The sequence below is a fragment of the Hoplias malabaricus genome, chromosome 6 (assembly GCF_029633855.1).
Source record: "Hoplias malabaricus isolate fHopMal1 chromosome 6, fHopMal1.hap1, whole genome shotgun sequence".
NCBI classification, from domain to species: Eukaryota; Metazoa; Chordata; class Actinopteri; order Characiformes; family Erythrinidae; genus Hoplias; species Hoplias malabaricus.
The window spans coordinates 28,490,438-28,508,168 of NC_089805.1; the positions used below are offsets into that span (position 1 = coordinate 28,490,438).

General features: G+C 42.1%; 1 protein-coding gene across 2 annotated transcripts in view; it reads right to left on the reverse strand.

Moving 5' to 3' along the window:
• Positions 1-17,731, reverse strand: part of tnrc18 (trinucleotide repeat containing 18) — a 59,115-nt gene that overhangs the window by 19,022 nt on the left and 22,362 nt on the right. Inside the window, exons 4-16 of one of the 2 annotated variants that reach the window (XM_066675822.1) lie at positions 14,581-14,685; positions 12,283-13,992; positions 10,843-10,939; positions 9,744-9,946; positions 9,035-9,181; positions 8,398-8,582; positions 7,221-7,620; positions 5,124-6,092; positions 4,506-4,657; positions 3,878-4,011; positions 1,193-1,327; positions 924-1,104; positions 163-535 (exon numbers count right to left, since the gene is read on the reverse strand). In XM_066675822.1, coding sequence (XP_066531919.1) covers positions 163-535; positions 924-1,104; positions 1,193-1,327; positions 3,878-4,011; positions 4,506-4,657; positions 5,124-6,092; positions 7,221-7,620; positions 8,398-8,582; positions 9,035-9,181; positions 9,744-9,946; positions 10,843-10,939; positions 12,283-13,992; positions 14,581-14,685 — 4,791 coding nt within the window. Of the gene's footprint in view, positions 1-162; positions 536-923; positions 1,105-1,192; positions 1,328-3,877; positions 4,012-4,505; positions 4,658-5,123; positions 6,093-7,220; positions 7,621-8,397; positions 8,586-9,034; positions 9,182-9,743; positions 9,947-10,842; positions 10,940-12,282; positions 13,993-14,580; positions 14,686-17,731 lie in introns of both variants that reach the window. The other variant, XM_066675821.1, reaches the window with a different exon arrangement.

Sequence of the window (17,731 nt, forward strand, 5' to 3'; positions counted from 1 at the left end):
CAAGGCATATACCACAGATAAAAGATGATACATAGATTATTACAATTTCAGCACTGTAAAACAATCTCATTATAATACAATCCATCTGTCTTTTTACTATCCATAACCCAAAGCTGTAAGTGGAACAACACAGCTAAGTATACATGCAGGCATTCAACTTACTGTTAGAGTAGCTGCTGATCTCTGATCTCATGGGAGAGTAGGGAGATTTTCGTTGGCCTTTCCCTTTAAGGCATTGGTTTGAAGGCTTTGACTTGGTTGCTATCTTACTTTTAACTCCTTTGGAGGACTTATGAAACAGACCCAGATCTTGGGACAGGCTGCTTTTTTCCATCTTTTTTCTCATGTCTATATCCGGGAGTGCAGAGAGTCTGCTCCCAGAGGTAGCCCTGGACTTCCCTGAGGAACCCTCCACAAACTTACAAGAAACTTTCTTCAGTTTACCCAGCTTCGTGAGGGACAAGGCTTTGTCGAGCTTCGAAGCCAGTTGCTCCTGTTCGCTCACTCTGCCCTTTTTGCAGCCCATTTTAGGCACCTGTTAAAATAGCACAATTCTTCATTTAGAAATCTGGATTTGATAGTATTAATGTAGACAAAAACATTCAATTCAAGTTTGAGGAACTAGGGATGGCTGGGCAAATATACAGACAACAAAGCTCATTAATTATAATTTCTTCACTTAAATGGATGTGTGATTCAAATGTAGGATTACAAACTAGTATCATGTTGTCAGCTGTGTTGTAAAATTTCAGAAAATTATGGAAAACTAGATGCTTAAAATGTACATCACAATATTCATATATTCATATATTCATTTTATTAAGAATCGTTATAAAAATATTCATTCATTTGAAATAATTATATATAACAAAATTGGTTAAAATGTTCATCTCTAAAAAGAACTTTGCTTTGGAGTAACACACCTCATGAGAATAGCTTGAAGAAGCATCTTGATCATTCCAGCTCTTGCTTCTCCTCTTCAGCTTTGGGCTGCTCACATCTGCCTCCTCATTCTCATCCTCCTCCTGGTTGGAAGTGCAGAAGCGTTTCCGCAGCACCTCCCCACTCTCTGAATCCTCAGAGTACAGGGCACTCCTCATCGGCCTACAAAACAGCACACAGTGCTCAGCTCTGGTTGTCAGGAACTTGGTGACCCAGGCTCTTTATGGGCCTGGACCCAAACAACACTTACTTTCCAAACTTGGTGTCCAGCTTCCCCAAGGGTGGAGACAGAGCACACAGGCCATGCTTGCGCTTTCGGGGCCTGCCCGGACCTCTCCTGGCTAGACTCCTGTTCCTCTCCTCATGCTGTAGCTGTTGCTTCTCTCTAAATCCACCACAGTAAAATCAAGAATTAAGTGCTCATGCCAATAAGTTAATTAATAAATATTGCTAATAGCAATTATATGTGGATTTAGCATTTGAGTTGCTGCTAAGCCAGTTACAATGTACATACATAACTGCAATAAGTGCCTGATTATTGAAGCTGACTGCTGATTGTATTCAACAGCTGTTCTCCAAAACCCTTGGAATCATATGTTTATATTGACACAAACTGAAAGTGAAATAAGTGTACCTTACAGAGGGGAGGGGGGAAAAAATTACTCAATTCTGCTGGTGGGCTGCAGTGAATTTCATTAGAACAACTAAGACTGCCATTCAAACACCAGTCAGGAATAAATAAGAGAACCAAGATCCACTGATGGGTTTTTGGTTTGCTTCCAAAAGAACTCATCTGTGGTTGAAGTACAAACACAACAACACCTATACTGAGTAAACAGAACACAAATGTTGTGTCCAATCTGCATATCTGGTGGGAAGAAAATTTTTGACGCAGTTTTAACACATGGATGGGTCAATGCTTACAGAACATAGTTTCAATACTAAAAGGAGTCTGAGGCACATTCAACAGCCATTTAAACTAATGTACACACAGAACTTGTTTTATGCATTTAAAAGATGAAAATTTCATGTCACTAACTGAATACTGGCTAGATAACAGTACAGGGTGGGCCATTTATATGGATGCACCTTAATAAAATGGGGATGGTTGGTGATATTAACTTCCTGTTTGTGGCACATTAGTATATAAAACTTTTCAAGATGGGTGGTGACCATTTTGACATCGGCCATTTTGGATCCCACTTTTATTTTTTTTTTCCCCCAATGGGAAGAGGCTCATGTGACACATCAAACTCATTGGGAATTTCACAATAAAAACAATGGTGTGCTTGCTTTTAAGGTAACTTTATTCGTTCATGTGTTATTTATAAGTTTCTCTTTGTTTACGGCCATTGACGTGTTGCAGAGATTAACACGTGAGGAGCGGATAGAAATTGTGTTGATGTCTGGTGAACGGAGTAACCGGGTCTTTGGAGCAGATTTCAATGCAAGACAGTGTCAATGCAAGACACCCTACGAGCCTACCCATCTCCCATGCTACAGTTAGCAAACTGCTTGTTTTGGTTCAGTGTTGGATTTACCAAAATGTGGACGCATGAAAACTGTCACTAATGAAGAAACATCAATGGCTGTCCTAGCTTCATTCAGCAAGAGCCCACAGCGTAGCACTCGCCGCATGTCACTGGAGAGTGGCATTAGTCGAACATCCCTTCAGCCGATATAAGCTACTCACAAATGGCACCCTTACAAACTCCAGCTGCCGCAGCATCTCAACGAGGATGACCCAGATCAGCGCACTGAATTTGCAGAATGGGCAAAACAAAAATTGGAGCAGGATCCTCAGTTTACACAGAAGATTTTGTTCAGTGATGAGGCAAACTTTTATGTAAATGGTGAAATTAACAAACAAAACCACCGCTATTGGTCTGACACTAACCCACATTGGATAGATCCCTCCAAGACTGCTGAAACAAAAAAAAAATTATGGTATGGTGTGGCATATGGGGTACAAAGATAGTGGGGTCCATTCTTCATCAATGGAAACCTCAAGCCTACATGATGATGTATTTCCCTCTTTATGCACGGAAGCTGGCACGTTCCCTGAGTTTTTCCAGCACGATGGTGCACCACCACATTATGGGTGTCAGGTCTGAGCATTCCTAGATGAACAGTTTCCTAGAAAGTGGATTTGTCGTCATGGGCCAGTTGAATGGTCCCAAAGGTCTCCCGATCTGACCCCCTTAGACTTTTATCTTTGGGGTCATCTGAGGGCAATTGTCTATGCTGTGAAGATACGAGATGTGCAGCACCTGAAACTATGATAGCAACACCACAGGAGAAATGCTAGCATAGGCTTCCAGTATCCAGTGTGTGAAGAGTGGGAGAAGAGGGTTGCATTGACAATCCAACACAATGGGCAGCACTTTGAACATATTTTATAAGTGGTCAGAACCCTCATCCCATTGAAAAAACAGAAGTTGGATCCAAAATGGCTGACTTCAAAATGGCCGCCATGGTCACCACCCATCTTGAAAAATTTTCCCCCGCCCATATACTAATGTGCCACAAACAGGAAGTTAATATCACCAACCATTCCCATTTTCTTAAGATTTATCCATATAAATGGCCCACCCTATAGACCTACATAAAGTTAAAAAGTTATCTAAGACAGCACTGTGTTTCAGATTTTGGTGAATATTACTGCAGCTTCTTCTGGACCAAGGTAACCGAGCTGTAAATATAAATGCATCCTTTGATGGTAGTTAAGACCTTCAGTGTATTTGAGGGCAAGATATATTTGCCATCAGTTTGAAGCTACAATATCAGAAAACAATCAGGCAGCATTTTACTGTTTTTGGCTTGTATTTTAATAATTGCTTACATTTAATTATGACAGGATCAGCTATGGAATAACTAAGATAATAGTTGCAGAATGAGGTAAATCAACGTAATTGGATGGAACTTGGAGACTCACACTTTGTCTCTTCGTCTCTGCAGTCTGATCAGTTCTCTCTGCTTGTCTTTGTACCTTCGCTGCAGCTCTGCCAGTCTCACACGGTAGTCCACCTCCATGGCATCCAGCCCCTCCAGAGAGGATTTGGAGAACATCTAAGAGTGAGAGGAAGCTACATCACTGCCGAGGGCTATACTTGTGATCCAAGCCCTGACACACACAGACACTTTACTTTATCCTGCTGTCTCTTATCCCCTCGAACTGTGCACGTGGACTAAATAAGGTCTCTCACGCCTTACTCTTAAGATGCCCAAAGGGAGACCAGCTTCCACCAGATTCCTCTCACAGTTTGAAATCACTGGAGTGTTACCAGTGCACCACCTACATCTTTGCACAGATTTGAGTACTTTTTATATAAATATTATCATTATTGTATAACTCACTGAAGTGAGTTTTCAAATTGATATTTTCTTTTAAAAATGCATCTCTCAAACCGTAAAACAGACCTATTAAACATAAAATGTGGTATTCCTATGAAATGCCACTCTTAGTTAACACTGCTTTTGTGGTGAAAAAGAGCCCCAGCCACTGTATATGAATAACAAAATGGCTTGAGAAACCTGAGGGAAGGACTGAAAAGAATACATACAGGTTCATCTTTCTTTTGTCTCCAGCTGTATTTCTTGTTTGGGTCGAGCTCTCTGGGGAGGTGAATGCTGACTTGAGGTTGGCATTCTATGGCTTCAAGAAGCACTTGTCTGCCAGCCTCCAGGAGACTTTCTAATCCACAGTGCATTATGTCTGTACACATACACACACACAGACAAACAATCAATACAAGCATTTATCACATCCAGCCTCACACTCCTTTGGTAGCATATGGAGAAAATACCATTCAGTGTCAAAATACCTAATATGGACGAGTAATGTTGGAGAGGGGCACAGCAAGCTTGCAGTATCATTATTTTCACCTTTAATCTACTTATTTACTCTAGAAGATGCATGAGGCAATGTGGCTGATAAAATGAAAGTCACTGGCACACTGCTCATTTCTCCAGTGTGTGCTGAGCTTGTTCACCAGAGCTGAAAGCATTCCTGCTGTGCTTCACACATTTTAGTTTCCAACTCCAGGGTGAACAAATCTATGCATTTCCTTTTTCTCCCTCCTGCTCCTGTCCCACATACGCAGGCTGGCAGAAAGAGCTAATTCACAAACCATTTGCTTAATTTTAGCCATGTTTCATGCTGTTTTGCAACAGATCCTTACCTTCTGAAAGGACTCTCTGGTGCTTTTGCATCTCCAGCTCAGCCATCTGGCTGAGGAGGGCTATACCCTCTGCAGCACTGGACTCTAGAAGGCTAAAGCCTGTAAAGCTAGCTATTCCAGAGGAGGGCCCCTCAGTCAGGGCGTTGATTGCTCCAGCCTGGGGCAGTTCACTGGCTGTGACCAAAGCAAACATGCCTGCCATGGGGTCCTCTGACAGGATGCTTAGTGATACAGGGGAAGGCTGGTGTGCATGGGGGAAGGGCAGATTGTCACATAATGATTCCAGGTTTTCTGGAGTGTCTGAGATGGGTTCTTTGAGCTTGTGCACAGGGATGAGTCTATTTGCGTGAATGGATGGTGAATCAGAAGTAGTAATATCACAGTCCATGGGTTGTGGGTCAGTGTAATGTGAAGACGGTGTGTAGGCGGTCTCTGGAAGGCTAACGGAACACTCTGCAGTTTCCCCTTCAGGGACCCTGTCTGAGTCATGTCTTGATATTTGGTACAGCCCTGGATGGCCTGAGGAGGCAAGATCTACTTTGTTGTCTTGATCATCTTCATTTTCCTCTAGTGCTGCTGACGAGGCAACAGATCTGGAGCAAGACTCTGCTTCATCAGGAGTGCTTGAGTCTTGGACAGAAACAACGGAGTGAAGCGGCTGCCCACGGTCATTCTTGCCCAGGCATTCTTTGCTCTCCTCCAGGCATGGTTCCTTTTTGAATGGCATGCTGCTCTCCTCCATAGGTTCATGCTCTCTGGATGCCTGCAGAGCATCGGCTGGCGCTGGAGAGCATAAATGTCTGGGTTTGACGTCAGCCTGCCTGGCCAAACGCTCTGAACCCTCTGCCTGCAGTGGCACAGCTGGAGCGAGGCCGTCTGCATCGGCGGTGGCAGCCTGCTGAAGGAGGTAGGAGTAATGGCTGCCAAACGGCGCCGTTATTGATTGGTATGGGTAGCCAGGAGGAATTTCTGCCAAAAACAAGAAAATAAATAAATAAATAAATAAATAAATAAATAAAGAGAGAGAGAGAGAGAGAGAGAGAGAGAGAGAGAGAGAGAGAGAGAGAGAGAGAGAGAGAGAGAGAGAGAGAGAGAGATCTGAGTGGTTTGGAGTGCTTATGCGCAGAGTGGAGGGGCTTAGCTCCCCCACGACAGAGTGACAAAATGATTAATCACCCCACACACTTTACAGCATGGGGGCTTTATGAAACTTTCATGAGCCAAATAGCCCCAGTACAAGCAACCCAAAAGCCCTCACACACAACTGCAAAGAGAGCATAAATATCTATTCATTCCAAGCACCAAGGATTTTTAAAAGGGAGAACATCAGGGGAAAAATGCACAAAAGTGCGGCTATCATAAGGAATCACTATCTGACTGGAGTGGCAGCTGGTAATCCTATATGTGGGAATATTTACAGCCTACTCATTAAGGCTTCTAGTCTGCACATTTTGACATGAACAGCACTTTGTCCTCAGACCTCTGTCTGTTTGCTGTCCTGCATGGATTCCTAGTCCATACACAGTAACACAAAATCAGCTCAAAAGAGGATAGAGCTCATTTTAAAGGCAAACACCTTTTTGATAAGAAAAATAATTTTATAGGTGATGTTCACACATTCTGAGTATGTTTCTTCACCATATGCTGCTCCAAAATCAGTTTGTTTGCTAGAAAAACCAGTCTAATGTGTTTATGAATCCCCAATGTTAGTAAATTGCTTAAATATATAAATAAATTAATGACTAAATAAACAAACCAAAAGGGTCTCTGTCCAGTATGCTAGGCTATCTGAAGTAATTTAGACAGAGAGACGTCCAAAGGTCAAAAAACATAAAGCAATGTCCTGTTTTTTGTTCATTACTGCTCAATAGGTGGGTAATATTGACTTATTTTTGCTGTTTCAGATTAATCTATAATAGGAAGATAACTATTTTCTAGATCCCTGCCCCCACCCCCAGACATACCATTCCACTTTAAAAGATCCTAACATACAGAATGTAAACCAGACAGAACTGCAGTTCCCCATAATTGTAACTGTTTCCTTTATAATAATTTAAGTAATTTATTTACAAAGCATAATACAAATTCTATCCTCACCAGGGTATACAGATGTGAATGAAGCAGGTGATGATTTTTGCAGGTTGAGCACCTCTTTTTCAGGAACCTCAACAGCTTCCTGTTTCGGACAAATGGGCGAAGGGGGAGGGGGTGATGCAGATGCAGGGCTGACAGGGTGTGGAGCAGGGGTAGAAGGGTGCGAGTAGGACTGCTGGGGTAAGGTGTTCTCTCCTTTAGATCTCTCCTCTGACTTCAGGGTAGTGACAGGAGAGGGCAACGGTGTGACTGGCAGAGGGGTAAGGGACTTCCTGTATGAGGTAGATGGGGTTGGGGAGCGTGAAGGAAGCTTGCGAGAGTTAAGGACCGGAGGTTTGATCCCCTCTCCACCTCTCTTTTCTGGTTTGTCCTCCAGGTCAACCCGCTGTTCTTTAAGTCTCTCCTGAATGAAAAGAATATAGATCAAGAAATATTACAATATAGAAAAATGACAGCTCTGTAATATCTTTCTCAGAAACATAACACTCAAAATTTTCATTCTGTACACTGCATATCCAAGTATATTCTTCATTGAAATGTTTGTTTGCCCTTTCCGACTCAAACCCAAGTGTTACCCATGCTGGAAACTTTTTCCCCCAAACATTGCTATAGGTTATCATCATCTTAGTGCCCAACCCTAGTAGGCAAAAGCAAAGCATTAAAAATGCAAAGCTAAACACAAGACTGCTGTTAGCAATTAGCTGCTTATTTCAAGTTACTTCAGCATGTTTTCAAGCATGATGAACTTCATGGAACATACTGTGGTCCATAATATTCTGTAATAACCTTTTGTGAGTTTTTTTAAATGCATTTTGGGTTTTCCTTTTTTTTCCCCAGATTTTTAAATATGGCCTCCTGCTCCACAAATTTCAGATTAGTTTTCTATCAGGAATTTTTAACTTTTCAATATTTTCTGACACTATGTATACTTCTAGAAATAATATAAAAGCAATAGTACATTGGTAAAACAAACAGGTAATAAAGATAATTTTGCCTGTGTTCGTGAATAATTCAAACAGGAATTCATTTGACAACATCTGTGATAAGGGAAAAACTGTACATTGGGGTTTATGGCCATACTTTGCCTTTTAAAAAAAATGTAAAAAGTCAATGATTAGAGGAACATCTGCTTAGCACTGTGGATCACTGCTCAAAAATAAAGAGCAGGGTGTTCTCCTACCACAAACTGTGCATTCCTCTGCAGCTCCATGACCTGGGCGGCCTGCTGCTGGATCATGTATAGCTCTTGTTGGCGCATGAGCTGTTGGTGGGAGAGTAGCTGCAGCTGGTGGGCGTGCTGTAGACTGCTGCCTCCTGCCGGGTACACTGCTGACCACAGTGGGGGGGCGCGATCCAACATCTCTGCTGCTGCAATAGAAGGTGAGACATCAATGCTGCACATGTCCAGTATGTGAAAATGTCTGTGGTCCTGAAAGGGTATACATGATGCTCAGTAATATGAGCATACATGCCATAGTGTGATCAGGGAGAATAAAAAGGTTACAGCATAAAATTCCTTCTGAGTCTCTATTCTATATTTCTCTTAATAACCAAGACATGTTTTATGAACAGTTTCTACAGGGTAACTTCTCTTATTGTTAATACCCATTCTTAGGCTTTATCTACAGATTTATTTAGTATTTTTAATTATTGTATGGCTTAATTTGTGAAAACATATGTTTACATGAAATAGCATATCATTGTACTCGCCAATACTGTACCAATCATTTTTGTCTGTGGTGTGTGCTCGTGTACAATATTCTAATCAATATATCAAATCGAATATACAAGTAAGACATCAGAAGGGTGATACTTACTGTAGTGTGAAAGGTGCTCAGTTGGAATGACGACTAGCTGTCCTGTCTGAGGATCCCTGGCAAATTGGTAAGGTGGGGGGATTGAGCCAGGCAAGGTTGGAGGGTAGCCTGGAGGCAGGGCCTGGTGGAGAGTGGGGGGGCCCATACCTGTATGCATCACAGAAAGAAAATACAGCTCGGTTAGACTGACAGATCTCAAGAGAGGCTTAAGTTGATGGTTCATTTGCAATGGTTCACATGTGGTTACATGCATGCTCTGGAGTTAAACCCTCAGAAAGCCACTATACTCATAGTAATGTCACCTAGGAGCTTCCAGCATAGACACCCATCACTGCTGCCAGCAATTCCTACACTAACTACTGCCATTTTATTTGGGGACGCTTGTGCTTTTCCAGTAAATCTAGACAGTAATTTTAATATTAGCTCTGATAAAGCTGCACTGTTAATGTTTATTTATTTATTTTTGGAAAGGTGAGTTTGCAGGACCATAGTTTTAAGGAGAGACTCAACCCTCAAGCCATAGCTGAAAACCATTTTTAAACCTGTATTTTTAAATATCTAGTCATAGTATCTTTGATGCAAACCAGTGCACAGCACTACTTGCGGAACATTTTCTAAACGTACGTTTGTAGGAGAGTACACGAGTGTGTTACAAAGTCAGTTCCATCAATTGGTTCCCATTTCAAATTTAGTCCAGTTATCCACATACCATATGGAGAACCAGGCAACCACATAGAGGAGGCCCCAGGTCGGGATAGCCAAGGGTGGGAGGCGAGATGGGAGGCGTGATCAGCAGGCCAACGGCCCGCCCCACCTAGAGCGGGTCCACTGGTCACCATCAGGTTAGGGTTCAGCCCACTTGCAGACACCATGGGAGGATGCATCTGATAATCTGCTAACTCTTTACTCTCTCTAGAAATAAGAAACCAAAAGAGATACATGCTCAGATGAATATACACAACAGGCTGCCTATTAATCTGGACTGGGAGCCTGTTAAAATACAAGGTAATTTTTTTTTAACTTTGTGCAAAAACAAAACTCTAAAACAGACTGTTAGGGAGTACTAATTCCTTAACACCTGGCTATAAGCAATTTATCAAGTGATTCCAGCTACAAAATTGCTCATAAATCCTTTTACCCTATACTATCAAAAACAATCAAGAGATATTTGCCCACAAAAAGTACTGCGTAACAGTGTAAATGTATCATCTAATGTATAAAAGTACTAAAAGTTCCCATATGGAATTACGATAACTAAATAAATTACTAACCATTACTAGAGACTATCAATTACAAAACCCAGAGGTTACCACCTTAAACTTGAGAAAAGCATCAAAGCAGCAAGACTGAGTGGATGTGCAAACAAAACGTATTATTAAAAAAAAAAGTATTTTAATAATAAGATGCTCATAGTTACAAACTCCATTTTATCTGGCCATTCTTTTAAAAACCATATCAGCTTGTTTGGGATTTGTTTTGCAAAGTTGCCACATTATGTTTTTTAGGCACTTACAGCAAGGTTTAGTAAGATGTTTCCCCACACTTTCACAGGTCGCTAGTTTAAGTTACTTGAATGAGCACCCACTAAAATACATATCTTATCCCTCGACAGGCCTTCAAACATGACTGACATACCATCATCATCATAACAAAGTTTAGATAGGAATACACTGTGGTTCCATAGTCTTCTACATAAGTACAAACTATGCCCCACACAAATTCTAGTAACAATAATCCTAGACAAGCAGGTCTGTCTCAACCAGCATTTAGAAGAGTGCTACAGCAGGAGGCAAAACGTCACATCTCACCTTAACACTTTCTCCTGCTCACGCTCCACGTGTCCAGGCAAAAGTCGATCATCACGGTGCCGTACTCGTTCATCTCCTTGCTCCTCCTCCTCATGGCCTGGGCGTGTGGCAATGAGGGAACATCCGTTAGAATCAGAAATGGCAGCACACTTAAGCTTTAGCATTAAGATGTGGTTATTTCGGTTGGTAAAAAAGGCATTACTGACCAAGATTTCACAGGACTCTATGTGGCACATTTTAACATTCAGTATTAAATGTCTAAATATTATGCATATGATGGCCTAGAAATCCATTACACACTTTTCAAAAAATTCTTAACATCAGTGACTTGACTTAAGACATCAAAGACCTCATTAGCATTGAAACAGATAGAGATCATCTTGCTCTTAAGATCAGAAGATCTTTTTAAAATTAAGTTTACAACCCCAATACCACAGAATAATACATAACGTCAACTTGTGTTTACTTGAGAATGACTGTAGTACTAAGACTGATTCAGGGGGGTGTATTGAACGTTCATGAAATTGACAGACACTGACAGGGAGAGATCCATGCTCCTTGATGTTAGACAGGACATGAGAGCCCACAGATCTTTGTCAAGCCCCCGGGGAAAGGAATTACACCTGTTTCCAAGGTTACCAAAAGCCTGTCCAACATGCTATAGTTTGCATCAGAAACAGAGCCGATTAGCTGAGTAAGGATCCTTTTTATCTTTTCATTAAAAAAATATAAAAATACTTCTGTAAATTCAAACATTTCGGCACAAGACGACTAAATGTTATTACTCCAATCCCTGTGCACTCAGTAGGACAAAAATTAATGTCTCTCTCCCCATGGCTCTCTCACGCTCTCCCAATGCTGATTCTATTGCTTAGCAACAAACCTGGTCTTATTAGAATTCAGTGCTTGTTTACAGCTTTTAGTTCTGCTCTGTAAATTACATTTCTAATGCAGGGAGGCAGGCTCTGTCTTTGTCAGTGAAAGGTTTAACACACTGTTTCTAGCAGGAAGCAGAGTTGGCCATAGAGATAGTGCAGCTCACGGCCAGGCCTCTGAGACTCTGGTGCAGTTTGAGGAATGAGAGCAAATCAGCTCCACTGCTCAAGCATGTTTTGCTTTCATACTCCTGGCAAAACGACCTTGATACAGAGGCAAAGCCAAACAAACACATGACGACTTAAAATTGATGCGATTGATTGAGTTCTCTTTTTTTAATTATTATTATTTTTACATGCACAAAAAATAGAGGATGCATACATTTCAGGTTTTAATACATGATGACTTCTGCTCAACAACATTACAACATAAAAAAAAAAAAAAAAAAAAAAAAAAAAAAAAAAAAAAAAAAAAAAAAAAATCACAATACATTTTTCCATAAGTCTTAGCCTACAGCAGCTAAACTAATTTGGCTTTAACAATAACATTCAGAGAGAGCTTTACCTTTGATGTTTCCACCAAGAATAGGTCTGTCTCTGTCTGATACAGAGCTGGGCTTGCTGGTGTTGTCTCTCTGACGAGCCACAGCCACTGCGATGCCCACTGGGGGGTGTCGAACCTCAGCGTCCCCCTGAGAGGAGTTTCCTTCTCGGCCAAAAGACTTGGCACTTTCAGGCCTCTCAGGCTCTCTCTTCAGCTGTTTTCCCGATTGCTGGGGTGGTAGATGCTGAACCTTGGTCCCCACATGCTGGCCAGACTCCAGCTTCAGATTGCCCAATCCTCCAAATGGACTGCGGCTATCTGTGACTTGCCTGGAGCCTGTCTCACTTGAGAAGTTCCCACTGTACTTGATGAGGCTCTGCATGGCCGAAACCTCACCATGGGACTCTGGGCTGCACCTGCTACCTGCAGGTCGTGCTGCAATTGCTGGGTCCAAGTATATGCGTTTGCCCTCCTCCTCTCTCCTGGGGCCTTGAGCGTGTTGAGCTGCTAGAGCAGCCATGTGGCTGGTGGCATAGTTCCCCATCTCAAAAGACTTCCACTTGGCCTCAGCTGCGTGGAGAGCAGAGGGGTCCAGGCCAGAAAACATGGGGCCAGACCTTTGAACAATTTCACGTTCTTGGCTCCTGCATTCTGCTTCAAACCCTGTTTTGATCATGTGTTTGGACATGCTGCTGGTAAAGTCCCTGGCATCTGGGCTGTGGCCAGGTTTGCTCACACATACATCTGAGGGTGGTGGCCTTTTCATGGCCAAATTGTTGGCCCTGATTACAGAGCCCTCTTCCCGTACAATCTCTCTCTTGATATCACCATGAGGAGGAGACTCACTCCTAATGGAGGAGCGCCCATGATCTGCAGGCATCTTTTCGGTTCCCACTAGCGAGGGCATTCTGTCCCTGTTTTTGTCATTCTTATTATCCCGGGCTTGTGAGGCGATCTGGATGGGTCCTTTCCGCTCATCATAAACCTCAACAGAAGGCACGTAAGTAGGAGCGGTCACTCTATGTTCCTTGGCTGGCTGCTCTTTGGCGGCCGAGTAGAGCTGGTACAGGCCTTGCGGCATGTGGTGAGGGGGAGGGTAGGTTCCTGAAGATGCCAGCCTTGTTGGGAGCTGCTGGGCTGGGCTGCTCTGCATGGAGGAGGGGCTGGGGTAAGACATGTGCAAATTACCAAGCGAAGTGGCCACTGGGTCACATCTTTTCTGCTTGTCAGTTGGTGGCCGAGCATTTTCATCATCTTTCTCCCTCCTCTCCTGCTCAGCATTATGGTACCTGGCCGGTGTTACGCTGCAGCCACTGCTCCGGCAGTTGCTGAGTGAGGAGGGCTGGAGGGGGTGTTTGGGTTTAGTGTCTGCAGCACCTAGGCCAGGAGAGTGCTGCTGAAAGAAAGGCCACGTGTGCTCGGCTGCCTTTATGGGGCGTTCGGAGCTGCCTGTTCGCCGTTCCTCCTCAGCATTCACATCTAGAGTGAGGTCTACCACACTGTGGGGCCGTGGCTCCTCATGCCCCTTCTCTCGCTCCCTGCGCAGGACGGATAGGCCCAGGTCAGTCTTATAGGGCTGCTTGTCCTTTCCCATCTCCCGGACTGAGTCTTTTGAGCTTTTGTGAGGAGGCACAGTCTCCTTCTCCCTGGAGAGTGAGCCAGGCATGTGTGCTGCCAGACTCCGGGCCATGGCAGACTGGGAGTGTATCGAACCTGGCAGATAAAACCCCTCTGAAAGAAGAGAGAACAGACATGCTTAGTAAATTGGAACTTGTGACTGAATAATGTGGTGGCTTTATTTCTAAAATATTATATGATACAGATTTTTAGAAGGTTATAGTTTTATTTTCCATATTGATATCAAACGTATGTTGTACAGACTGAAATAAAGAAATATATTGTGATATATATTTTGGCCACATCATCCTGCCCTAGGCTCACACAGACACTATCCAGACTCTGACCCGGGGGACAGGCAGGATAAAATCTGGGTCATGTCTGGCACAGAACGATTTGGAAATTTGTGTTCACATATACAGTTCCTAAATGACTTAATCCAACCATAAGTATACTCCAGAAGATAATGCTTAATATATTATCCCAAAAAGTACCTTATAGCCTTGATTGTGAAAATAATTTCAGACGAATAATAAGCACAAACAAATACATTATTTTACAAATAAGCAAGACATAAACTTGCAGTTGCAGAAGACTTTACCATACAATATGATTCTTCTATTAAACCTTTAATAATGACTGACTGAGATTTGCTAGTTATTAAAAAAAAATAAAAGCTTTCCTAAGCTGTAATACACAGACCTTTTTGGGAGTCAAAGAGTGCATGTTGGCCTAGTTGTGGGTGCTCCAGATGACCCAGGGGAAGGTAGGGGCTGGGGTAAAGACCACTGGGGATGTGTGGGAAACCTAGAGAAAGAAGAAACAAAAAAAAGGTGGGGAAAATGAAAAGACAGGTAGAAAAAGAGATTATTAAAAAAAAATTAACTAAAAAAAAAAAAAAAAGTGCCAATTATCCAGACATATTATGGATATTTCTAAAGGAAAGCAGGAGACTTCATTTCATTGTGGCATTTCGTAAATGCCAATACATTTTTCCATCAGTAGGCAACTGCTTTTAAATAAAATGATAAAATTATTCTTGGTTACTGCTCCATGGCATTTTCTCTTCTTTTCAAAAGAAAATAATAGATTTCTCTCATCAAGAAGCTCCTTCACACCTGGAGCAATGACTTATGTCGGTAGAATCACAAAACTGAATTATGTACTTGTACAAGAGATGAGAAAAACATTTGTCACATGTTATAGCTGGTCAGCAAGGTGAGCCCATTCAGATTAATAATTTCAAGGTTTTCAAGACTTAATCTTTGGGCCTTCTTTATCCAGGCAAAATAACTTACTTTTGTGTCCTTGGTTAAGGTCTGAACACAGAAATTGCTGTATTTGCTCCACAATATGATACATTTTCAATACAACTTGGAGAAAGAACAAGATTTTAATTTCCCTTTTATTTTTGGATGTAGAGGTCAAAGAGGCCAATACAAACACATCAGTATATTTGGAAAATATGACTGTTACCATAAATTTTCACAGAAAAATTTAAACATAAAAATGGGGACATCGTGCTAACATAAGTTCTATCTAATGGCAGAGCTTTCAGTTTCGAGTTTTTCAGCACTGACCAGCTGCTCTCAGCGTCGCAGCAAAACAGGCCCCTGTAGGAGGGACTGTGACTCCATTGGCTGCTGATTGGCTGAATAAAGGTGACGACCAATGAGAAGCGCATTCTCTGTTTAGAAGCCGTGAAGAATCTGCCCCTCGCTCCTGCTGAGAGAAAGCTGAGAGTTTCCATCTCAAAACATCGCTACAACAGTGTGACCTCAAAAATACGGAACAAAACGCATCCTGTATCGGTTCAAAATGGAATACATCTGTTAGTATCCAAATACGGGACGATTGGTAACACTAGTTCAAGCCCAGTCTTGCTCTTTCCACTAGGCATTTCACATCCAGCTAATCGTCCAACAGGCTAACCAAAACAATAGCATGGCGTTGTTTCCCCAATAGCTCTAAACACTTCCCCAGCGTCGTCACAGTAACACAACATGCCACTAGATGTCACATGAAACTACAGCACGCCTCAGAACTATGTCCTGCTCTGCAGAACTCATTAACGCAGGTTAACAAACGGCTCAGAATGTTTTTTTAATAAAATCTTAACGTATTTGAATCACAGCTCGTATCATATCAAAACCTCGTATCGAAAAAAAAAAAAATTACTCCCCTAAACATATATACACCCCTAAAATACACACAAAGCATACCTTTAATGAAATAATTGATATTTCATCCAAAAAGACAAAGATGTCTGGAGCATCACCCTTGCCCTCATGAATTCAGGGTAAAGCAAATGCTTACATCATTTCTTGACCCTATGGCTGTATTCTAATAGGGTGCATTTGCAGGAATTTGAGCTCTGGAGTGTGAGGCTCCAGTGTGATCAGAACAGCGGTGCAGGCAAGGTGGGCGTGTATTTATAGGCAGAACTGGCTCAAGGCAGGGTAGGCAGAACTTCTCCGACCTGTTGCAGCGTTTACGGAGAAACTTAGCAGTGCAGCGCAGGCATCAAACGCCCTGGCCCCCGGCATTCGCTGAACCCACGGTGACTCTATGCTTGGAGACATGTGCACAGCTCCAAATGAAATGTTTGTCTCCCCTTCCCCCAAACCAAGCACTTCCAAAGTGTATATAAACATTCAAAGCACTCACAGACATGTCCAGGGGGGGCACTAAGGAGCTTGAAGAGAGGTCAGGAGGTTGCAGCATGACTCACAAGAAAAGCTTAAAAGAGATGAGTCACCAGCAAGTCACAGTCCTGAATACACTCCATACACCATTGAGGGACTACTGAAAGCAGGAGAGGGCAGCATCTGCAAAAGCGTGCTTTGCAAATGAAAAGGAATTAATCAGATCCTAAATGCTTACTGCAAGTTTAGCAGCATGTCTTTGAAATATATTGATAACTGGATTTAATGAAGAATTTTATGAACATCACACATTAGACCTGGCATATAAGCAATTAAATATGAAGTGCCATCATTAAAATATATGACGAAAGCATTCAATGCATATGTGCGTTTTACACACGCTAAGAATACAGGGTCTTGCAGGGGCAAGGTCAGGGGTTGTCCAATCTTAATGAGTGTTTCCAGAAGTCTGAATGGGTGTTTATTAGGGGGCAAATGGCAGAAGAGCTCCAGCTATAGAAGAGGAAGCTCAACGCTATTCTGTAGGCGTGGTCTCATGCCTAGGCAAAATAGACCCTTAAATCTACTTAAAGCATGAGGTCAACACAGCTCTAAACAGAGTATTGTGTCAGCTCTGGAAACAAATGTGGTCATATTACTCAGTCCTTCCCCGAAGTCACTGTGCAAGCTGCTTATTTGTATGTTTTCAATTGCTAACCAGAAAGATAAGCTCCTAAAAACAGACTTCCACTGTTTAGCAGGCCTACATTAATTTGAACAGAACTGGGAGAAAAGTTACAATTGGAAATCACCAAGTAATGTGTTCATATTCTGGTCATGCATTTCTAGAAAGAGAGCAAATCCTCAAATGAATGCTCCAACTAATCACAATTCTGAGGTATTTGCAATTAATTGAGCTTTTTTTGCCCGGTTGCTCAAATAAAACAGGTGCGCTTACGCAGGCAGACAAACCACTGACGTTCCCAGGAAGTACACTGTTACTCTTCTAAAGTCATTATTAGTTTAATAGCAAAGATCAGTCTTTAAAATAATGAACTCTCAAAAAACACAACATTAAAATCTTTGTATTTCTGCCAAGAGTTGTTCAAGCCAAGTACTGATTAAGATACTGCAATAAGATAAATATATATATATATATATATAAAATGACACTAGTTGTAAAATCCCTTCAACATACTTGGAAGTTC